The sequence below is a fragment of the Pholis gunnellus genome (assembly GCF_910591455.1).
Source record: "Pholis gunnellus genome assembly, chromosome: 20".
NCBI lineage: Eukaryota > Metazoa > Chordata > Actinopteri > Perciformes > Pholidae > Pholis > Pholis gunnellus.
Genome location: NC_136547.1, coordinates 2,513,330 through 2,538,564, shown reverse-complemented (window position 1 = coordinate 2,538,564; position 25,235 = coordinate 2,513,330). Strand labels below are relative to the sequence as shown.

The 25,235-nt window shown below is 42.4% G+C and overlaps 1 protein-coding gene across 1 annotated transcript in view; it reads right to left on the bottom strand.

The window, feature by feature from the left end:
- Positions 1 to 367: 367 nt before the first annotated feature.
- LOC306712455 (phospholipid phosphatase-related protein type 5-like) overlaps positions 368 to 25,235 on the bottom strand; it is a gene marked incomplete at both ends in the record, with an annotated part of 70,101 nt that continues 45,233 nt past the window's right edge. Inside the window, 3 exons of the mRNA XM_079181752.1 lie at positions 368 to 397; positions 7,943 to 8,074; positions 11,674 to 11,850. Coding sequence (XP_079037878.1) covers positions 368 to 397; positions 7,943 to 8,074; positions 11,674 to 11,850 — 339 coding nt within the window. The remainder of the gene's footprint in view (positions 398 to 7,942; positions 8,075 to 11,673; positions 11,851 to 25,235) is intronic.

Sequence of the window (25,235 nt, the reverse complement as noted above, 5' to 3'; positions counted from 1 at the left end):
CTTCCAGTTCTTCACTTGTTCTTCTAGTGTCCCACAATGTTTGATCAGTCTGCTCCGGTTTGCATCACAACACGTTTCATTTGAGAGGCGAAAGTCAAACAAGAATTCAGAAGAAGTGCATAGATGGAGAAAGCAGAAGCAACCTGTTCTCGTCTGGGTCACTGACTCTTCTTTCTTTTCTTCTTTTTCCCCTTGAATACGAGAAGCTGCAAATGACAACAGGGGCCTGATAAAGACAACATAGAACAACATACCAACAGACCACACACACACACAGAGAACGGGTTTAGCGCTGCGCTCCGGTTAATTGGATTGGACAGTGAAGAGCGTGGACGTCCAATGGGTCTGCCAGACGGCCGACTCCACGTCATGTGACCTCAGCGAAGGCGATGTGATTCTGCAGGGAGGAAGGAAAAATAATACGAATAAAATCAGGACAAAGGAGACAAGGTATTCTGGTTGGTCTATTCAGGAAACGTTTATTTGGACGGATTCCTCAAAAGTAATTTCAGGCTGCTCTTGGTCAGAGTTTTTTATGGACATTCCAGCAATCGTCAACCAAAAGAGAAAATACGTTCAGCCACAAATTAATCTATGAGGGAAAAGTTCCAAATAACAGAATTATTTAAGGTTGTTTTCACAACAGAAAAAAAAAATTAGAAAACCAGAAAGAAAGATGTTTTTGAATCCGAGATGGTTTAAAGGAACAATCTGGTATATTTCCACCTGACGTAGCTGTAGAAGACACTCACACAGTTTGCCCCGATATCTGTTGCTACACAATTCTTTGTTTCCCTAATCTCTACAAAACGGGCTGAAAAGTGCCACTTGGTCGGGTCGCCTGGACGAGGGTGTCAGTTGTAAGCCTCTAAACACCCAACAACTCCAGGATACAAACCTGCTCATGTGTCCAAGTATGTGTATTAGAAGGTATGCTTACGAATGGAAATACACCAGGGTGGAATATACCAAATTGCCCTTTAAGCCAAGAACCTCAATATGTCCAAAACACAGCATTAGAGCAAGTTCTAAACATATCTCAGAGCAGTTCAAACAGAACTAGACTTAGCCCCAAGGAGCAACTATCACAACATGCAAGACTGGCAGAACAATGCCAGTAAGACGCAGCAGCAGCAGGGGATGGTTGTTCATGGAGACTAGAGGCTTTGATTCTCTAATCCAACCTCAGAGTGTGTTTGGCTGTGGAGCGAGAAGAGGAGAGGAGGGGGGGGGGGGGGGTGGAGAAAGCTTTTCTCGCTACCTCCTCAAGGAGCTATACTGCTAAGCTCACTGCTGAGAGAGGAGGTCCTATTGAGAATGTTCTTTTGATGAAATAACAGCACTGATTGTTTATTCTAACAAACTCTGATTATGGTTTCACTAGTGGTGGAGTAGAGATCAGTCAATGTTTCTTTTTATTATGGGGATTTATTTGTTGTACAGTATAATAAGTATTCTGCCAAGTTGTACAAATATGCCAGCGGATAATAGGCCCTTTGGTACCACAGACCAGAAGAATAGAAGAACTCTAAAGGTACAGTATTGGACAGATACCACTTCCCACTGGCACCATTAGTCTTGTTTTAGTGTCATATGCTCCTTTGATCGGTGGTACGTTGCCATGTGTCTAATGGCGTATGCATACCACATTAAAGGGTATCTCACTGTGTTCAGAATATCCTGTTGGGAAGTGGTGTGTGCCTGCATTTCTTTCTGGCCATCTGTGGAGTTGCAATCTGAAATGTTTGATTTTTCATTTTCAGCAATAAATTAATAAATAAAAGCAGCAATAACATACCACTAGTCAAAGTAGCGTACCACTTAAGAGTCGGCGAATAAAACAAGACGATACTAAGCATACTAACCACAACGATTGGCCATACCGCAGATATGACAGTAGACCATGAGTGACATAAGACAGAAAACAGTAGCAGGACACAAGGAATCAACAGTGACATACCACTCACACTCCGCTCCTGACATGTCACCCTTCCCTACTTCTTAATCTGTACAGCTGATCAACGATGGAGATGTAAAATAACTGACCTCCTCCTGTTATAAAACACAAACACCCTCTGATGTGGTTTTCCTCACGGTTGCTGCATCCAGTAGTCTGTTGAGGCTGCAAGTTCTAGCCAATGATTTGTCTCGCTTTTCATCATTTTAGAGTTTTCATTTGAATAGGGAGAGATATTAGCATTTATATTGGTGAAAACATCTCTCACATGGCAGTTTTCTCCTGTTGCGTTTCTGGTAAAAAGCAATAACTCACCCTCCAAACGAGAAAGTGTCCTGTGTGTTTTGATCTGATTTCTACAAAGCAGATTTGGTGCAAAATCTGATCAAATCATTAGCCTGTTTCATTTATCTTTCAGCAAAACTTTACTTCGAAATGTACGGCTATGGCGTCTTCCAGCTGGATTCTGCATTCCATTCCACAAAAGAAGAAAGAAATAGAATAAAAGCGTGGGATACATTTCTTTCCTTCCTGCCCTGACATTTTGTTCACTGTGGCTTGTTTAGCTTTCAGGCATCTTTATGCTGAGCTATTTTTAGAGCAGTCAATGTTCCGTCGTAGCCGAGGTGAGAGTGTGAGATTTTCTATTCTTTACAAGCAGGCTCTCTTAGCAGGACGCTGTGAATTCAATCCTCAGATAGGAGTCGTGTATTTTCTACGTTCAGATGCTAAATGTGTATCGTGTTAGAGGAAGCGAGAAGACAACACAGCAGGCTAGAGTAAATAGGAGCACGCCTCGGTTACATCTGGCATCATGAATTCTGAAGATGTAAAAAAAATGATTTCACTCAGACACAAAGAGAAAGGAAGAAAAGCACTTCAACCTCACATGCCAAATACTCTGGACAGTGCCGAGTGTAGCTGAACTTTGCCTCATCCTCTCTTTCATTTCATTGGATACAAACTGGTTTGATCACTATGGACCAAGATGGCCCCCAGCCCAACAGATGGGCCAAAGGACCATGTTTGGACCAATTGATTTGTTCAAAGGAAATTCCACGCTGGCTCTTATTTTTGTAGTTTTGTCCATCACTTCTATCAGAGATAAAAACACTGCACTCACCAAAGCAATAGCTGAGATCTGGGAACATGGTGACATCATTATCTAAACCGCTTTATTTGGAGCTCAAACTGAAAGTTTGAACACCTGAAATGTGGGGAAACCCTCATTATAAAGAGAATTCAGACGATATCTTAACCTTCTGGACAGATTAAAAAAACATCGACAAACAGTTAGCTCAGTCTATATTCTTGTCTGTACTGGACTGGGGTGATATGTTTCTTGCATCAAAAAGCTGTGAGATTCATACTAGGTGACTGTAAACTGAGACCTGCACACTATACTCTATATTTCCAACACCTATCAAGGGAATTATCTCTTCTGCAGTAAACTCAGTGCCTTACATCTCAGCATTGTCTTGTTCTGGAGGTTCCCAAATTCCTATACTTGTTCTGGTTAGATCTGAGAGCAGATCTTTTACCAGACCTTTATCACATACAGTATATCTTTTTAGAAGTAGTCAGGTAGCCCAATGGCCATTTGTTCACAACCTGTCTGATTGTCTTCTGACTGCTCGTGTTGAGCGTTCAACGGGTTGCCAGATCTCAACAATTAACATGGTGAATATGATTTTATTGGAACTACTAGAAATGATGGGCAAAACTACGAAATATTGCTACTTAATATATACTGCTATTAAAATAGAAAAATATCCTATATTGTTATCTTTTTCAGCATCTATCTTAGCTGTTAAATGGATGAATACAATCTGAAAAATAAGACCCAAGTTGTAATAAACCAGAGTTATCCTTAGATGTGAAACCACTGGAGAATATTGTGTGCTGTTATTAGTCAGTCACTGAAAGCAAGACCGCAGCATTAATAACTACATGTTACAAACTTACCAAGTAAAAACAGGAAACGTGTCTGAAAGCAGACAGAATCTTCAGTCTGACACTACCTCCAGTAGGCTGATGTAGCCGCCTCGACCTAATGGCACTTTAAGTCGTTATTGATTTGCCAGCGTTTTAAGAGTGGAGCGGAGCGTACGAAACACGCTGTCTTCAACGCACAGGTTGAAGACGGGACATGAACAGCAGTGTCCTGGGTGAAAGTCCTGTGTCCTGTGACCCATCCACAACTCTTTCTCACTCTTTATACATCAGTTGCTCCCGAGTGTCTAATAATGACACGGTTTTGGTTTATATTGGTGTTAGAAGAAGGGAGCCTCTATGCCTCGGTATTAGACGGTGAGGGGCACTGATCAAGCATCTTCATTTAACCAAATGGGAGTGAACAAGTTGCCAAAACACACCCAGCACTCATGGGTTCAGTCTGGCATTAACCAGCGTGAGTTAACCAGCCAGATCAGAGTTCCAGTGCCTGCTCTGTTTCTTCATAATTAAGCTGAGAGTAAATCTCACAGAAATACACAACAAACACACATTTGTCTATTTCTGAATCCCATCACCTTAGAGACACATACATACCAGTGTTCTCACTGTTGATGTTGTCGTTCACTAATTCATGTCCACTGTTGTTGTCATTTTTAAAATGTAAACACTTTGGTAGGGATGATGATGAAAAGTTGGAAAAGTGTGTAATCCTGGTCTTATTTCTTGAAGAATAAAGCTTTTGAAGGCACTTAGAGTGAACACTTCTTGTACGTGTGTATTATCCTCAACCATGTGGTACTTAATCCTGCATGTCTGTGGCCTCATACTGCTCTAACGCTAAGACAAATCACCATAAGTCCCTCTAATGACGGCATATGTCTCAGTAAGATGCAATCCAGGAAGAAGAACACATACATCTTCTCGTTCAATCCTGCTTTTTTAGAATGTGAGCCCCCAAACAAATCCAGTACAGCCCTAAGTAAAATACAACGCAGCTTGTTTCTTTTTTCTGAGCGAGCTGTGAGCGTTTTGAGTGTAGCGGCACGAAATCTGAGTTGAGTGCAGAGCGGGAGAGCAGAGGAAGTGAGCCGCTCCGTGAGCGTTGAGGGGAAATTACACTCTGCTCACCTGTCCTGGTCCAACGTGCTCTAGGCACCGTGGGTGTCTGATGCTCTCTGTGACTTTTCCTCCCCCTGACCAAATCACCCGCCAGAAACTCATGTGCCTCACAAACACACTCAATAAAATATAGGTATTCTAAGGCATTACAAATGTAAGATTATGAATAAACCACTGGAATTTCTTGGGTGTGCTACGGCTATCCTAATGGAAACTTCAGCAACTGCAAGCCCTTGATGCACTGAAAGTATCTCATCTATTCAAACTATGATTAAACTCTATCCATAGCATAGTAACATATTAATATGGTGCAAAATAGGTCATTTTGGAAGGCAATGTGGAATTAGATATTTTCTTAGTGAAGGGGATTTGTTGGTCTAGCTAAGTGGTTCCAAAACTGGGGCTGCCCTGAGGGCCCCCAGCGGTTGAACATTATTGGAGTGATGCTAAGTTTGAATAGACTTTTTCACAGCAGACATTTTGACCTTGGAAATATGTGTCACCAATAACACCTTTAGTTGTGGCATTACCTTGCAGTAATTGCTGAACAAAGACATGGTTATTTGTGGTAGTTCCACCTGTGCTTTTCCTATTATGACAGGTCAAAACGTCTGCTGTGGAAACGGGAAGTGAATCTGATTCAGATGGGAGCACGAAGAGTGCTCTGATGCAAGAAATCAACATTTCAAAAGTCAGAGCAGTCGTTGCCTAATCAGAAGGTCGGTGGTTCGATCCCTGTTCAAAGTGTCCTGGGGCAAGATACTGAAACGTGCTATGAGTGTGTGTGTGTGTGTGTGTGTGTGTGTGTGTGTGTGTGTGTGTGTGTGTGTGTGTGTGTGTGTGAATGCTGGCTTGGGTTGAAAAGCGCATTGAGCGGTTGCTAAGAATAGAGAAGTGCTACATAAAGGCAGTCCATTAATTGACACAAACATCATGTAATCAGGTGAACAGATTTCTTAAGAGGGAAAAAAGATGATTCTCACCTCATCTCTTAATTGCAATATTTCATATAGAGCCAACCATTGATTTCCGGAAATTGAGGGGCAAATTTGAGAGAAGCAGAACTGTTGAGATCATGTGCATTTGATTTAGATTCATCTGTCCTGGCAGGGCAGTGCACATACTTAATAAAAGGTTTGCTAACGTATGATTGCATCCCCTATGACCTCGGTGTAGTAGCTCTTAGACCAGACAGGACTGAGGCTGGACCAGGTCTACAGAACAATATCAGCCAGTCTAATTCATAAGTGAAATAAAATGAAAGGTATTTATATGTCCAGAGATTTGAGAGAGCTGGAGTTTGAAACCACGTCAGGGTTTGTTGCCTTTTGTTCCTGAGACACTGGAACCATTCGAGACCCTGCAGCCAGTGCAGGAAGGCCAGGAGGCGCTCCTTAACGTAGCAAGACTCTTCATCTTCATCATCCGTCTCCTACAGCAGTGTGTGTGTAGGTGTGTCGTTAAAAGTCAGACACTGCTACCTGTACCCGTTATTAGGGCTAATGGTTTATTAAGCCCAACAAGAACAAGAACTGTATCGATGAACAAATGCTAACATTACGAAACATACTAACTAGCAGTTTATGCACACATGATGTAAATGCAGAAATAAACCAGGGTTAGACCAATATGGGTACATTATCAACATACTGTATATCTAAGCAATAAAGGAATTGTCCTATTAGTCATTGGCACTCGTTTATGAAAAGATGGGAACAAAATTACAGCTTTCATTTCCAAAAAGAGCAGCAAATTCCCACATTTGTGAAGCTGGAAGTAGCATATGTTTACACACTATTAATGTGTTAAAAATTCATTCCAATCCAACAAGGAATCTAATATTTTCACTAATTCATTGCACTTGCTGATATCTTTTTACTATTTAGACTGCCATGAGTAAATCCACTGATGTAACCAATGCTTTGAAGACTAAAAGGAAGTATTTAAAAACAGTGACATGATCTTACTTGGCAGGTGAAACACTAACACCAGCGTCGTGTGTAATATACTGCTGAGTGATTGTAGCTGACACCTGTCACTTCACATTTACCTTGATTGAACCTCTCCAGGTGTGCTGCCAAATCAACTGCCCGGACTCTTGGTGTCCATGGATTATTTATGATTACAGTCATTCAGCTGACCATTTTATCCAAAGCGACTTACATTTTAGATGCTATCATACCGTAGGCACAGCTACGGGAGCAATTTTCGACATCGACTTGCAACTAGTGGTGCCGGAGCCAAGTCATCGTGACATCAAGTCATCGTGACCCGATGACCAAGAAGTTACTTTGCCCTAACCAAACAATAGTCAACGTATACTCATACATTTGTCTTTGTGTTTTCCTACAATTGTCCAGCAAAACGTTTCCGCTCCTTACATGTACAATAGTCTTTCCAAAACAAACTTCCATCCTCACAGAAAATAATTTAGTTGGGGTAAGGCAACAAAGCTGCTTGGTATGTGCGTCACACGTGCCTAATCTAATCACATCTTTCCATTGACTTTGTCAGCAATCGTGCCGCCAGCAAAATTGGCTTTGCGTTCCTAACACTGTTCTGTAAGTTGACTTGCAAAAACATCTACGGCTGCATCGACCTCAACAAAACCTTTACACAGGAACGCTCTAGCACAGAAGTATGACCTCCCAACTTCTAAAAAGCTCTGCTTGGCTCAGGTTTTCCAACATCACTGAAGCGGGCATCCAGAGGTCTGGTGCGCGGCTACTAAAATTTGGAAGAAAAACTGAATCTCTGTGTTTAACGAAACATAATAGTGTTCAAAGAGCCATATTGATCTAAAGCTGATGTTCACTATGAGTTTGCTTCATACAGACATGCATTACTCCAGCATGAAAACGTGATGGGACTGTATTCAGGGCATAAGAAGGTGTGTGGTGCTGGACTGACCTGTGAGGCGATGTACTTCTCCAGAGGACTCTCCATCCGGCCCATGTTCAGCATGGCTGTGTTGGACCGCTCCTCTGGTGAGTCCTCGCTCAGCAGTAACTTGCCTTTGAAGTTATGGACCACACACACCACCTATAACACACATACGCACGCACGCACGCACACACACACACACACACACACACACACACACACACACACACACACACACACACACACACACACACACACACACACAGCAGAGGATAGAGATGGGTGAGTAACTGAATTCCAAGGACTGATAAAGAGAGTAACCCAAGAATGTAGGTCACATATGTGTGTATGGACTTTTTCCTGGGGGCTTTACTGAAGCTATATGATGGATGTGGGAGCTCCTCTAATAAGGAGCAAAATGTGGCTTTGAGGTTCAAAATGAAATAACCAATTTCAAGTTGGCTGAGCAGAGAAGAGATACAGAAACTCTTCAGGGCTGCAGTTCGTTATATCCTACAGAGCAGTGCAACCTGGGAACTTTGTATGGAGGGTCATGAAGCTTGCCAGCAAAACTTGAGAAACGTCTTTAACCACAAACAACCGATCAGGTGTCCATTCTGGTGCTTATCAGGCTCTGCCCTCCTGGATCAGAGCTCCTCCCCAGGCCACAAACTCAGCTGAGAGCAGATAGAAATGAACCTTCCAACTATGTGACTATAGCTGATCAGATGAAACTCTTTGTGCCTTCTTCACTTACAGTTACTGTGGCGGTATCCTATGGGCCAACCCTGTATCCGACAGCCTGTTACCAGGCAACTAAACTCAATTACAATTCGAAGGAAACCATTCTCCCTGAAGACGGTCGCAGTTTTAAACGTGTGGTTAAGATTGTAGAATTAAACAAAACAAAATTATATATATTGATACGTAACAAAACCAATTGGTTATGTTAAGGCAACACATCTACTTGGCTAGGTTTAGTAAGAACATCAGGGTTTGGCTTAAAATATATATGTTCGTCACATTATTTAAGTTAGCAACAAACTTAAAATGAAGTCAAAGTGGACTTTAGTTCACACAGGACAGAAGAAAGCGCTCTCCTGGTTAAAAGTCCAGTGTTTGCTTGACCCACCCATCCATCCCTCCTCCTCCTTAGAGTTCCGCGGACATCCTTAGAAACGACAAACACAAACATAATCCAGGAGAAAATATGTTTTCCTCAAAACATTATTGACAATGCAGTTTTGTTGTATGGGGACACCATTATTAGACCAGGCTGTATTGTCAGGCAGTTTTACTACAAAAGGAGAGTAGGCTAACTGAGGCATGATAGACTTGTTGGCCACTTGGGGGCAGTGGAAACATGCCGTGAACACAACGTTGGCATATCATCACATATTACGTTTATATGGTAAGTTGGTTATTGACACAGTGACTGAAACGCATCCTGCGTAGAAACAAATTAAAGTAAAGTAAAATATTTTCTCTTTTAGCTCGGTTTTTGGTCTCCACTAACTCTTGAGGAAAAACGATGTGTCTTTAAGCTGCTGTTTGGTCCTGAGCAGGTAACAAATAGTTCTAAGAGCTTTTTCTCTGTTACGACTGCTGCTGCAATAAAAAGACACAAAAAGATAAAGGTAGTAACATCTAATGGAGCTTCACCAGACTTAATATTAGAAGTAAATGGAGACCCAGGTAGCACCAACTTGTATATTGACATATTTGGTGTGTTTTAAGGCTAAATCTTGGTATATTTATTCATATTAATCTCTTTTCTCTTCTTTCTTTTAAATTAGAAAGCCCCATTCATGAGTTTAATTCCCAAGACCTAAAGCCATGTTGCTAGGCACCACAACCTATCTGCAGGCCCTTCAAAGGCTTTATTGCTCCCAATATATCAGCAGTCTCTTGTGGAGATAATTTGCACATATAAAATAGCATCCCTGCCAAACCAAGAGTGGGCCAGTCAGCTCTTTGAGTTACTGTTCTCTGTGATAATGAGAGCTATTTGTTTGAGGCAGCCATGTTAGAATGAGAGCAGGAGGAGGAGAGAGGAGAGGAGAGGGGGAGGAAAAGAGAGCAGAGGGTGGAAGAGATGAAGGATGAGGAGTTTCTCTGGTATTAAAAGTGTTGTCTTTGTATTTTTTCCTATCTCTGTCCATCACTAATGGAACGGTAATGTTTTTAACCAGGGCCAACATTAATGGAGCTCCGTGTGAAGAGGCTGAGCCTTGAGCCAGGTCTTATCACAGACTCTCCCCCCCCTCCCCCCTCCAAGCCGTGAGCCCCACAGCAAAGAATGTGCCGGCCTTTCTCATGTGAGAGCAAGAAAGATGATGAGAGAGGGGGGGGGATTATCTTTTGCTGCTGCTGCTTTCTTTCAGCTGCTGCTAGGAAACGTGCTGTATCTAGGGCCCACTCATCATCACTGTGTGTGCGTTTCATGATAGTGTGCAGCACAGCTGTGAGGGGAGGACAAGCCTTGCTATAGTATTTCATAAAAAAGCATGTGCTGCAATGCTCTTTCACCCTGATAGATGTTGTACGTGTGAACTCTTTCTTCATCTTTGGCTAATGGTTAACTTTTTTTTTAAGTTAGCCATTACAATTAGTTGTTGTTCTGAAACCAGTATCAGCCTAACATGCTGGAACAGGTACCTGCGAGTACACAGGAACAACAAACAACACGAGTCACTCGCTAGTCGCTACCCAATCCGCACATCCTGCCCCTCCTCCCACGGCAAGAGAGAGTCAAACAAACACGGGACTTTCAACCAGGAGACCGATGTTTGTGTCCCAATGTGTTGTTGAGTTATTGTGAAGTTAAGTTTGTGAAGGGTTTATGTATTTTACTTAGTTTGCATAATTATTTTCAGGCCAACCATGACGTTTTTCCTAAACCAACTATGTGGTTTTGTTGCCTGAACCTTCTGTTAGACTGTTTCCTTAAGAGGTCGTAGTGATTACACGTACTCGTGTGAATCTGCTCAAACAAACACTTGAGACTCAGGAGACTGTTGTTCATAACCAAATCATGCAGGTTCACCAGAAACTTCAGCTCAGACTCCAGCGGTCCACCGTGGACAGACCCAGATCCTCCAGCAGAGACCGGTCCACCGTGGACGGACCCAGATCCTCCAGCAGAGACCGGTCCACCGTGGACAGACCCAGATCCTCCAGCAGAGACCGGTCCACCGTGGATGGACCCAGATCCTCCAGCAGAGACCGGTCCACCGTGGACAGACCCAGATCCTCCAGCAGAGACCGGTCCACCGTGGACAGACCCAGATCCTCCAGCAGAGACCGGTCCACCGTGGACAGACCCAGATCCTCCAGCAGAGACCGGTCCACCGTGGACGGACCCAGATCCTCCAGCAGAGACCGGTCCACCGTGGACAGACCCAGATCCTCCAGCAGAGACCGGTCCACCGTGGACAGACCCAGATCCTCCAGCAGAGACCGGTCCACCGTGGACAGACCCAGATCCTCCAGCAGAGACCGGTCCACCGTGGACAGACCCAGATCCTCCAGCAGAGACCGGCACCACCGTGGATGGACACAGATCCTCCAGCAGAGACCGGTCCACCGTGGACAGACCCAGATCCGGCTTTATACCTGTGTCTAGATGTTGGTGGGATAACATCATCCAACAGCTGGACAGATGTCACCGTATCCCCCGTCACACACTCCACATCCCTCTATACCTCTGTACTACACCAACATAGAGCACATATGACCTCTGTTGGGTTGAGTCTCACCAGGAAAGCGGCGATGGCAGTGCCGATGATGAAGCCGGCGATGACGTCTGACCAGTGGTTGCGGTATTCAGCCACGCGGTTTAGACCGGTGAGGAAGGCCAGACACATGAGCCCGAGAGACAGCACCGGCTTGGCCAGACGTGTGCCTTTCGCCTGAACCGTGCACGTCACGTACATCTGCCAGGGAGGAGAGATGACAGGGTTACTGGAGATCATCTGAATGTTTACACATCTTGTAAAATCACTGGTTCCATCACGTGACTTATTCAGTTATTAAGAGACATTATAAAACTCCTCCTTTGTTGCAAAACAATTCTGAGAAAGTCGTCCACGCTCAAATAATACGCCACTACTGTAACAGCTTACTCACCTGCTTCAGACAGTCTGCACGCAACTGAAACTAGTCCAGAACCCTGCAGCAAGGCTCACCGTAGAGCCCACATTACAGCAGTATTAGCCTTCACTGGCTCCATATCAACTTTATTAACAGCAAATAAATACAAAGCAAGGCATTAGGCCATCATTTTACCTGTATTTATGTCACTATTAGAACTCATTTTATGTCATAAAAGTCATTGTATAGTACGTATTTCATAAAAAAGGAAATGCTATACCATTAAATATACCTTTTCTGACCCCTAACCTTGGCAAATGATGGTGTTCATCAAGCTCATTTCCAGCTGCAGCAGGGAAGCAGAGCTTAAGAGAGGGAATCTCAGAAACACATAACTAATATTTCTGTCTGCTGGATACTGGCATTTTCAATTGTTTTCTATCACCATGTCATTAAAGTAAGTGGGAAAAATGTCAGGTGTCAGGGGCAATCTCTGAGTGGTGACGTAACCTTTCATGACGTACATTAGTCATAACCGGTCCACAATGTCATTGACCTTGCAAGGTTAGGGCTGATTAAAAACAGTAAATGGCGTTTTGTGCCATTCTCAACCAATGAAATGCCCATTTTTTATAGATTTGGTAAGAGACGTCTATATTAACAGCAGCATTGATGTATTTCACCACTGTACAGTCATATACTTTACATTTACAGCTTCATAAACAGGATTTAGTGTGCAGGTACTATTCAAATGATTCATAGAGTTAGCACTTTGTTACGTAGCCTATAGTTTAACTAGTATGATTTCTGTTAAATGAACTGCAGTTCCATAAAAGGTTCCCTGTGCGGTGTGGAGAGACTCGTCTGTCAGTTTTGTTATGCACATAACTGTTTAATTGTGTGTTTAAATTTGTGATGAAACAGGTGAAAAGTGTGTATTGGTTTGACGGCTGATGTAAAAATCGGGGATGTTTGGCTCATAGAAGCCGTGTCAGTGTGTAGATGAGCAGTGATGTCAGAAAAAAACACTCAACTCATACTGCATGTTTATGAGGATTACATCTTTTTTATCACTCAATATGCTGTCTCAATAGGAAAATGCTGAAAATCCACATTATTGTAGTTTGACTTTCAAAACTATTGTGAAAGTTGCTGTGCTGCTAATGTTTTATTAAAAGGTCTGTGGTGAAATGTCACCAGACAGCTGGGACTGTGTGTAAATAGGAGCTGATATGTTAAGTCTCTCCTCCGGGCATCTTTCTATTTTCCCACTGCTGTGTTTAGAGAAGTGCTGGCAGTTCTGCCACTGGAACTGCAGGATGAAATATATATATATATCTGGTTGAAGAAAAGAAGTGAAAGAAGCAGATGGAGAATAATAGAAAGAAGAGGAGAGGAATGACAGGAGAGAAGGAAAGAAAGGGGAGATGGAGGATGATACCCAGAGGGAGAGAGACGTAGGAAATACGTGAGGTGAAGAGAGAAGGAGAGAAGGTGAGGAGAAGGACAGAGGTGAGCAGATAAAAACTGGAGAGTAAATGAGAGAGTGGGAGAGGAGAGGAGCAGAGTATAGGAGAGGAGAGGAGATAAAATGACATGAGAAAAGGGGAGAGGAGATAAGATGAGAGGAGATGAAAGGAGGAAAGAGGAGAGAAGAGGAGAGAATGGAGAAGAGAGAGCAGATAGGAGGAGAGAAAGGCAAAAGAGAGGAAAGAGGAGAGGAACCAAATGGCATTACGCTGTACTCCATGATAATATACTGCTTTTCAACAGGAAATGCATTTTGTGTAAAAAACATGCTCGTAACAGAGCGAAGTGGAGCAATAGAGCCTCCAGCATCGTCCTCCTCCCCCTCTGGGCCTCAGATGAGCTGCTGTAAATAATGCATCATTATCATAAGTTCTGTCACGTTGTCGTCCAGTTGGCTCAACACTTATCACAGACGAAGCATTTCTCAAATGAAATAAACTGAATCCAGTTTCTTAAGAAACATTGTGAAAAGTGATCAGATAATACTTCACAGCATTGCATCAGGGCTAAAGCTGCACATAGTTGTCCTTCTTTGAATAGTTGCATGTTCATGTCTCTGATATGGTATGTTGTAGGACATCATCGCTAACAGCCAAACACACCCTCAAGACTTAGTCAGTTCAAATGAAAATAAGAATCAAGACGGGTGCTGGCATGGCTCCAAACATGACAGCACCGTTGTAATGATTAGAGTGAACATGCAGCCTGTTCGGTTAACTTGGTCAGTGGCCGTAACTCAAAAGAAGTTGACCCACTTTAAGGTACATTTATTAGTCACGTTATGAAGGGTACATAACTTACTTAACTTAGCCTACTTTACTACGTAACAAACCGCAACCCTTTCCTAAACCTAACCAAGTAGTTTCATTGCCTTAACCATGCCACGTTGTTTCCTGTGAATATGTAAGTTTATTTTGAAAAGACAGTGTTTGCGTGTAAAAAGCGAAGACGTGCAAAGCTGAAGCTAATCTAGTGGTTCTCAACCTAAGGGTCCTGGGATTCCCAGGTGTCCTGGAGGGAAATCCAGGGGGTGGTCCAAAACAATTGGGAATAGTTTGTTTTTAACTGTGGAAGTGAGTAAGAGTCATAATGCCGTGTTCACACCAAACTGGACGCACTGGACGCGCCGGAGAGGGGGCGTGGCTTATCGCCCTGGCAGCCGTTCAACTGTCCGCCATCAACCATGGAAAAAATAACCTCTATTTCTGCTTAGTACGTGTTATGGAAGTCCCAGATAACACGGGAAACTAAACACCGTCATGTCTGGGTTCATAACATAGTCCAGAGGAGCTCCGTGGATTTCATCGAGGTGTATTCACTGTGTCTAGAAAGCCACATGTCGGCTGGTTTACTACAGCTGTATGAATCCCAAATAAACAGATTTGGCTGTGATTTAACGGCAATAAACCGACAAAAAGGGACTCCGAAATAACTACGTAATGATGCAGATTTGTAAAAAGTCGGAATTCATATTTAGTTAGTTCTCTCCGCAAGGTTCACACACACACACACACACACACACACACACACACACACACACACACACACACACATTTATACACATAGTTTGGTCCGGTCTCTATTGACATGAGGTATCGTAGAGCTCTGGGTGAACACAAACTGCTACAGTATTTGTTTCCTGATTCAACAACGGCAGGACATCAGTGATGACAGGAGAAACATCTCAACGTTGATAGGCTATCGCGCTGCAGCATCACGCCATTTTTTCGCTGAGGTTGAAAAATTTCAACTCACGCGTTTGGGGCGTTTTGGCGACTTTGTATGTAATCTACTCGCGCGAATAAATTGCACCGCGCTTGGTGTGAACGCACCTTAAGAGTGAATACTCTGATCATAGGTTTTACTTCCTCCACAGTTGTTCCCATAACTGTATTTGATAGTGGGGGACCATGAACCGAAATCTTATCAAATGGGGGTGTGAGAACCCCTGAGCTTGAGGGGTACGTGGAGCATTATAGGTTTGAAGCGAAGGGCCACTGACCCAGCTGTTGTATTTGATCAGTTGGAAGTGAGAACAGGTTGGAACATGACAAACTAGACCTAAAACTGTGACTACAAAAAAAAAAAATGCATGCTAACTAGTAGTTGACAAGTAAGTCTTGCCAATATCAATGTTGGATGATGTAACATCTTGAAGTATAAGAGTGGTGATATCGAAGTTTGTATTTGTGTTTTTTTAATGTTCGTGTTCGCTTCGCTTGAGTTAAATACGGTATTTTCGTCAAACGCGCATGTGCGGCCACAGATTACGTTCCTCGTCGACCCATTTAACGCCGAGACGGACTGTTTGAAAGCCCCGCTTTAAGTAAAAATGTAAAAGTCGGACAATTTACAAATATCCGTTGTATCGCGCAAGGCGGAGCTCCTCCCCGATCCGCACGCGCCGCGCACACCTCCACCAGCGTATGTGACAGCAGCAGCAGCAGCCACCCTCCCCGCCGACGAAGAAGGAGCAGCAGCACCCCCCCCCCCCCCCCCCCCCCCCCGCCGACAACCGGCCCTTTGGGGGCAACCATGATGCTGATGTGGCCCCAGAGCGACAATGAGTTTGACACCCCTGGTGTACACAATGTTCATTGTTGAAAATGACTGGCCTGTGGTCTTAGGAGTCAATTTCTGTCATTATCATATTGGTGTGTGACATTTACAATAAATCTGGCTGAGCAAAGGTATGTGTGTGTGTGAGGAAGGGATAGGGTGATGTTCATGTGTGCCCATGTGTATGATGTGGCTCTTTGCGGTAACACAGTAAAAAATGTGGCTCTTGGTCTCTGACTGGTTGGCCACCCCTGAACTACATGCTTGCTTTCTGAATGGAGTACGGATCGATCAGTGCTAAGCTTTGTTAAATCATCTAGTCATGAATACGGTCACAATGTTATTGTTTGTACTATAAACAGTGCATGGTTCATACACATACATGAATACATCGTTTTATCTGGTCTCTGTACAAATATGAGGTGTCATAGAGTTCTGGGTGCACCAGACACCTTTTTCCATGATTTCTGATTTAACAACATCAGGACGTCCTGGCATGAATTAGCATCTTTGCATTGACTTTTTATGTAATCGCACCATGAAAAATATGTTTGCTTCTCGTTTAGTGTGAACTCACCATTAGTAAATTGGTGGCCAGACTCGCCTGATGCACCTGTGGGACACTTAGATCAGAAAGAATTCTTAATCATACAACATGTGTACGGGAAGCTGTGACAATCATGGCCGATCCACATTTGTTGCTTCCATCCCCATTGAACACAGTATTCTCCCCATCATGATGAACAGGCAATTTGCCATACATGCAATGAAAGTAGAATGTTGTTCTTTGGATTTGTATCTAATTATTGTTAAGGTTCAGTTTAATCTCCGTTGAGAGTTGCTCATGAACAATAGCGATCGTGAGAGCCTGGTGGCAGGTAAAGAGAAAGTTTATGAGCTAAAGTGCAGCGAGCATTTCTATTACCCTGGAATCAGGAGTTTTAGTTGGTTGGCGTTAGAGCAGTCATTCCCAAAGACTTGGTTGGGACGCACAGGGGGGTCGCAGGAGAATTTTATCAGGGTCGCCAAATAAATTGGTCTTCTATTTAACATTTACATCTGCAGTTCACCTTTGAGTCACATGAGGAAGCCTGAATGTTGGTATTCTTCCAATAATTGTATTCTACTTTTAACATTCCTTATATTTTGATGCTTTTAATGGTTTTATGTGAAGCACTTTGAATTACCTTATTGTTGAAATGTGCTATACAAATAAACTTGCCTTGCCTAATGTGAAAAGCTAATGTATAATTGTTTGCTATACTGATGAGAGGAAATTAATATAATTAAACTTTCTGACACAGCCTAAATGCATTTATTAGGTCCCATTTATTAAGCATTTATTATTTATTTATTTTATTTTGCAGGGTAAATGCACACCAATGAACAGTCAAACTGTAAGTGAGCCAGAGTTAGCCAGAGAGGCTAGTTTTCATCTGCTGTCCCCGGCCAGATGTTTAAAGGCAGCCTAAAATTACAACATTTCTAATTAAAATGGAATTAAAATGTATAGACAAAACCAATACACATATATGCAAATGAAAAGTTTACATAAGACACAAGAGCAGAACAAACCCACCTCCAGTACAAGCACATATAGAACACTGAGGCACAGTAAATTTACCATTCCAGTTTTTTTCCCGTTTTTTTTAAATGACCAGAAACAGAAGAAGCATGACAGTCCACTGTTGGTAATGTAGGAATGTATGTGTGTGTGTGTGTGTGTGTCCGTCCTTCACCGGGTCAAGGATCTTTCTCCCTGTGAGTCTCGTATGAGCTGTCACATGCTATCAGTTTTGTACTTAGATGCACAGGAAAAAAAAAAACTCCTAGTTGACCTCCATAAAACATACATGTTGTATTTTAATGTTTCCCTGCTGGACATCATTTGACCTGAGACTCTTCAGGTCAACTTGATTTGTCTTTACAGGCTTTTTCGAGCGTTTCATAGCCGTGTGCGCGCTCCAACCTATCTCGCATAGCAGCTGTCGGCTCGCTCACTATATCACAGGCTTGTCGGCCGAACCAAGACGGGGACATGACAAATTCAACCTCCGCTCGATGCTGCTTCAGACATCAATCTCTTCGTCTTGCCAAATTCAAATGGTGTCCTGTTGGTGTGGCTGAGGAGGACCTGTTCCGACTGTGTGATGGAGCCAGCCTGTGTTCATATATCAGGCTGATTTAAAGGGCGATATCAGTGAGATATGTCACCTCATATTTCAAATGGTATCAGGTCCAGTCAGAGTGGTCCAACACTGATAAGATGGACACAATGTATTTTTCCTGAAAACATATTTATTGTAGTTGTGTAGCTGTTATTAGGAAAGATTTCACTAGAAGCGTCATTGTATTTTGTGATGGCAAAAGAAATATTGAAAGAGTGAACAAATCTTTTGCTTTGATTCCACGTTTCACTCTGCAGTCTACTTTAAAACCTGTTAATCCTGAGCGACGAGAGTGTTTTGCGAAGAAGAGCGTCATATAAATCACTTTTCCGAAACGAATATAATGAATTGTACCCACATGCTATATACCTACTTAACGACGAGATTATGAGAATAAATACCAAGTCATTTTACTCACTCAAAACACAATTATACACAAAGTATAAGGCAGAGGCCTCAAAATAGGCTTAGGGGTTAAAAGGTTAAACAAATGTGAAGTGAATGTAATTATATTTCTACATTTGGAGCTAAATTTGAAATTATTTCTATGCAAAATTTGCAAATTAGGTGAGAATGACGGGGTTGCTATGTAGCTTGTGATGATGGAGCGTGCTTTTTAGATCATGTTGGCTAGCGCAAGACATTTAGTAAGGTTGCTCATAATGTTACTGAGGCACAGCTGTGGATGTGTTGCTTCTCTATATTTGCAGACGTTTGCTGCCAGGATATGTAAGCAACCTTCATTGAAATGAATGGGGAACCCTCTTGGTATCTAGTTCTCTTAATATATACATGCATTCAAACCCTCAGAAAGCGCTCACACATGCTGTCACATGCATGTGTGATTGGCTGGTCTTCCCTTGAGAGAAATCCCATGGTGCATAGGAAGACATATTCCGGGCTCTGTTTTGTTTTAACAGAGAAATAGCTCAGCAGTGATACAATACCCTACATGGCTGAAGACACATCAAAAACACATCAAACAGTGCCTTTAGAAATTCAAACTTAAGAAGGCATTGTGGAGATGTCACAGTACAGTGCTGCACCGCCCACACTGTCGGAGTTAAAATACCACGGCAACAAATAAACCAAAGCTGGGGACTAAAAAACAAGCTGGGGCTCACAGCTGGATAGAAGTCCTCCAGACAAACACAGTCAAAACAGGCTCTGTGTGCCTCTGTAAGTCTATAAATGCCACATTGTATAATCAATACCTGACCATGCATGCTCTCCCTGCATGGCGCAACCACCACAATCCACACTCATGTTTTGGGGGAAGCCAACATTTGAAAGAGTGGACATGCTTAATGGAATTCTGTGAAGTTAGAATTTTTGGATTTGTAGCAGACAAACCTAAGCTTCACCTAGGAACGTTTAAACATGAATCAGCATCCATCAACACTATTTAAAAGGTGGCATATAATGCTAAATGCACTTCTTCATGGCTTTCCAGGATGGCGTGTCTGCAGACCTCCAAAATATGACAAAAGAACATCCTTTCTGTTTTTTTCCCTGCTCCATCAGATAATGTGTAGCAACGAGCTAGTCAGATAGCATGTCCACCTTCTGAATCAACCTCACTGTCCTCCAATGTAACGCCCTCGCTGTAGCAGACTTAGAAGAACAGATGTGAAGACCCAGTGGATTCACTTTCTTAATGAGGACCTGTACAAAGCAGCATTCACTTCCAAACTGAAGCTCAGTATGGATCAATACCGGCTATCTGTGACCCATCTTCAAACTTGGAGCATTAAGCTTTGTTATTTTTATCTTGATGTAGTGTTTAGTTTGCAGGTTAGCATGTTGAAGTTAGCGTTAGTTTTGGTCATTGGAGGTTGCCGCTATGTAGAAACCCAAATTAAAAGGCATAATATGTCTTCTTTAAAAGGAGTATCAACATTAACATTTGGAGAAAACCATTTATTCATTTATCTATTCATTTTGAGAATAAGGAGGATCAATATTGTAATATCAGCCTCAAGTACAGATTCAACAAAGCTATAGAGGTTGGTAGGTGTATTTTTGGACTTAAGACAGGACCAAGCTAGCTGTTTCCACAGTTTGTCATCAAGGCTTTCTGCCAGAAGGGATTTATTCTTACCCAAACTCTGATCTTTTCCTAAACCTAACTAAGAAAGTTTGTTGCCTGAACTCAAACGTCTCCCAGAGCACTAATGAAGCAGCAAACAACTATTTGCTATGCAAAGATGTAGTGCAGTAATGTCAACCTGAGCCGAGCCATTCTCCCTCTGTGTGTGTTGTAATCCAAGCTTTTCTGTGATCTGTCCATGTCGCTGGGCCACCTGCCCTTACTTTCAGTGCATGTGAGTCTCTCTGTTGTCCCCTACTGGCTAGCTAATCGCCTCCGGTCTGCACTGCTTTCATAAATTGGTTACAGACGATAACGCCATCCCGACCAACATCTGTAATGATACATTTCTACTTAGTATACATTAAGCAAGTAAATAAGTAGAAACAAACTATCATAAGCTTGCATCATGCCTGCACACATATCCTCTTGTTCTCTTGTTCACATGTTCTATGCCTTAAGGATAAAACCTATATATCTGTGTGTCTGTTGTTACACAGGGCTGCACGGCCTGAAACAGGATGTTCCAGTACACAGGCCCCCACCCTTGATCACTCTCTTTAGAACTCGGTGTGATTTTTAAATCGGTAGCACACACTTCTACAGACTCTATGTGACTCTGTGTAACTGTGCCTCTTCTTGCAAGAATAAATATTTTTAAAAGACAAGTTCTGTTTGATGATATTCTATATTTCAGTTTAAAAAGACTCAACAGCAGGTCAAATCCTTTTCCACCACAAATCATCTTCCTTGTGGAAGCGCAACGCAAACCCTCCTGAAATAGTAATTGGGATTTCTTTAATGAATGAATTTGTCTCTTCTGTGAATCCTGTGGCATTTTGAACAGCTCGAAGGGGTTTCAAACCAGAAACGTTGCAGGTATACTCTGATACTCCCTCTCTTCTAATCTCTATGTCTGGGCTGGCTGAGTGGAAACCTGTAGGGGACATGAATACTTAAGAGGAAGCAGAGGCAGGTACTGTATCACAGAGATTAATGTTCATATTGTAGATGGAGCACCTCATGTTTCAAATTTATTCTATTTCCTCAAATGTTTTTATTTACACTGAAAGAATTTTTCTTTTCATAAAAACAATTCAATGCACCTCGTGTGTCTTAAAGGCAGGGTTTGTAATCTTTAAAAACATTTGATGATATTATTGTGCAAATTCTGAATACATCCCAACGGGCGTATTATAGACTGTAATAAGCCTGTGATGTCAGAATGTCAGAATGTCATGATTGGACGAGCTACCTGCCTGTCAACCTACCTACCTTTCTCATAGACTGTATGAAAGAAGTTATCGTGACATCACTCATTGGTTTGTGGACTAACGTTATGAAGCCTCGATTTCGGTGATTTTGCCGTCGCCATGTTGTTTTATTTACCATATTTGAAATGCGAAATTGGGACTTCCTAATTCAAATGAATCAGAAGGTAGTTCATCAATGCAATTCATATTTACTGTCGACATTATATTTAATGATGCTGTGCTTTTCATTTCAGTGTCAAAATGGTCTGGGCAGAATACACCGTTTTATAACCAATAGGAATGAAGTTAATATAGATTGTTGAAAAAAACATGCAGGGACATTTTCTGGACCACATGATTCATATATTGCAGCTAAAAAGAACACAACGTTACAGTGTAGATTGAAGCCAAAATATTAGCATATGTAATCGGAAGTCTGCATGGCAGTTACATTGCCATTGAATGGGGTAATTACAGCCTCATTTCGATAAATCCTCGGGTGCGGTGGATGCCGGATGGCTGTGTTCGGCCCTGGCATTGCTGTAATGACCGAGACAATGAGAGTTTGAGGAGGAGTAAGCATCATCTCCTCAGAGCTGTGTGTGTGTGTGTGTGTGTGCGTCCTTGTGTCACTTGTGTAAGTGTCTTTGTGCAAACTGCATGTAACGTCCTAAACACCGAGCTGTACACAGACAATGGCCTTTGCTAAATGACCTAGATAACAGAGGCAATCTGCTCTCCCCATCGCGCTCAGAGTCACTGATGGTCCAAAGCCGTGCTTCCGTCGCTCATGGGCACTCAGGCAGGCGCAGGCTCTCTGACACAGAATAGCAAAACCGACCATCAGCTAGAATCACAACCTTTCTGGAAGGGATAAATCCACAGTGAGGGCAGAAATCTGCTGCTGCTCTGCTCTCTGTGGCTTCTGCTGACCAAAGGGGGATAGATCAGATAGGTGGAGAGCTACAAAGCATGACTTATTATTTTTATTTTTATTTTTGTGAGCACATTTTTGGACATTCACACTCACATTGTGCAAAGGTAATACAGTGCACTGAGTAAGAACGTTTTCAGTCAAAGAGCTGATGGATGTACAGTGAACAGACAATTCTCATAGAATCCACAGAGCAACACAGATTCTGCTAACTACACTTACTTTTGTGAATTTTGGATTTATTGCTTATCTCCTTGTTAGTCTATTTTTTTTTTTTCATTCGTGCCTCACATATTTCCATTCAACAGATACGTATCAATATATACATGTAAGTACAAGCGAACACAGCGCGTAATAACCAGGAAACAAGGGGGAAACAACGTAGGGACTTGAAAAGAATGTGCTGTGACGACCTGGTACCTATTCTTATATGATGTGGACCATGAGCGTGACCATCCATGAGGGCTCACAGGTCATTTAGCTTCAACCATTGAGGTCTGCTGGTCAAGTGAGTGGCAGCGGAGACGGTCTGCCTGTGGCATTAGGATCTTTTAAATTGTCTGAAGGTACCCTACTGTTAGAAAAGATATCATATCGCCGGTTTGAATAGTTTAGCAGCCGAGTATTTCAAACCTTTGTATCCTTCATTTGTCACACCCTTGGTGTGTAAAGGCCTTAAGGGTCACCAGAAATCAACAGTTGCTATCTGTGAAACTGAATGTGCTTTAGTCTGCACATTCTGAACTGTAAAATCACTGTGTTATACTTTTACCATGAGGTTTTCGAGAGCATTAAAGAATATCCTTTCCTCTTTGCCTGTTTAGGTCTTTATTGGAATGTGTGCTTGTCTCATATTCTCAATAACATTAGAGGCTACTGGTCCATATGTTTCTGAGGCTGAGGGGAGTGCTGTGCCATTTACCAGCAAGCTAACTATTCTTTGTTAGATCTATTTGCGTATCAATGTTTACCAAATGTTCTTTATGCATCCAGTGAAGTCAAAGTGACGTCATTGGTGGCAAAGAAGAACTACATCTATATATATATACTGTGTATATATATAGATGTATAGATATAATTATGATACTTACCTATGTAGCTGTTTTACTCCTGCAACTGCAAAAACATGAATTTTACAGCAGTTTCTTTGATCCATCTTAATTTTAATTTTAAGAAGCGAACATACACATCATCAGATGTATGAAATATTTAGCGTGACAATGGTTTACCTACTCTAGTTGGCTAGTTCACGCCTGTCTACACTGCAAAAACATGAGATTCAGGTATTCCATAAACACATTACACTAATTTGATCAGAAAGAAGGCAAGACCACAAAATATAGACATTTGTGTGTTTGCATTAGCACGTCCAGCATGCATGTGTGCTTGTTTGCATTGGCCTTCACATGTGTCCATTGGAATTAAGTGTTGTTTCAAAGCCACGTCTCCTGTGAGTGTTTGGGTGAAGATTACCTATTTGGAGCTTCTTCCAAAGCTCCGTCTTCTGAGAAACTTGTCATTGCAACTTGTTTTGATTTCACAGGAAGTGGGAGAATGTTATCTTAACTAACACAGCTTTTTTTGTATTTCTGAATCATAATGGGTATCCTTCAAAAGCAGTGGCGGGCCGTCAGGGCCTGCAAAGCCTTCTCTGCTGGCCTAAACAGAATCACAAAGTTATAGCTATTTTATAATTTAATATTTTTTCTTAAATACATTTAATTTTTTCTTATATGTATTGTAATTTATACAAATATTTTTCCCATTATCTTATTTTCTCATTGCACAGCTACTGTGCTCCTCAGTTGCTCTGCTTCCAGTGCAGCTTGTTTTAAGTAGAGCTTTTATCCAATCAGATTTCACCTCTGTGTCTCTAGTAAGAAGAGAGGCCCCAGCCTGCAGACTCACCCAGTGAATCCATGTGCAGTTTAAGTGAATGGGGACGATATTGTTGATTGACATAGTCTTCAACCAATCAGATCTTTAGTTTGAGATTCATGGACGCACCAGAGCGGTTTGCAGGCCTACAGTTACGTCAGCATTACTGCAGCTCAGAGTCCAGATGCCTCTCTGCTGCAAGGTGCAGAGTGTGCTGTGATTGGTCAGTGGCGAAACATAATGCTTGCTAGCAGAGCTTTGGTTGTAGCAGATAGAGTTCAAGTGGAAATATATGAAAGACATTTTACCTAGCTTTGTTTTTTTTAATATGAAATGGTGGAAGGAGGAGAAATGGATTTAGTGGCGGAGTTACTGGGAACGCTTTTCTCAAGAAGGACATTTCTGAACAAACTGGACAGTAAGAAATGACCCCACAGCTAGCAGCCCTGACCCAGCCAGGAAAAGGATTTGTATGCAGCGTCGGAGAAGCATTGCACATGTTATGGCTGTGAATGTGTTTCATTTTAACTGAGCGTTGGTACTTTTGGAGAGACTCGAGTGGATCTACAACTCAACGACCACGTTCGCAGGGAAACAGCTCCACAACCGCGGCCCACCCTTCGCCGGTCCACGGCCGAAGACGACCACCGAACGGCTGCGGAAGACGGACAACCGACCCGCAGCGGAAGACCGACGACGATTGGCGAAACAACTGGGGAGGCTCGACTGGCATCAATGAATGGAGAAGGACTTCTTACTGGAACTGATGTACTGGGATTAAACTCTTTGTCAACAAAGAAATGAGGATAGACAGCAT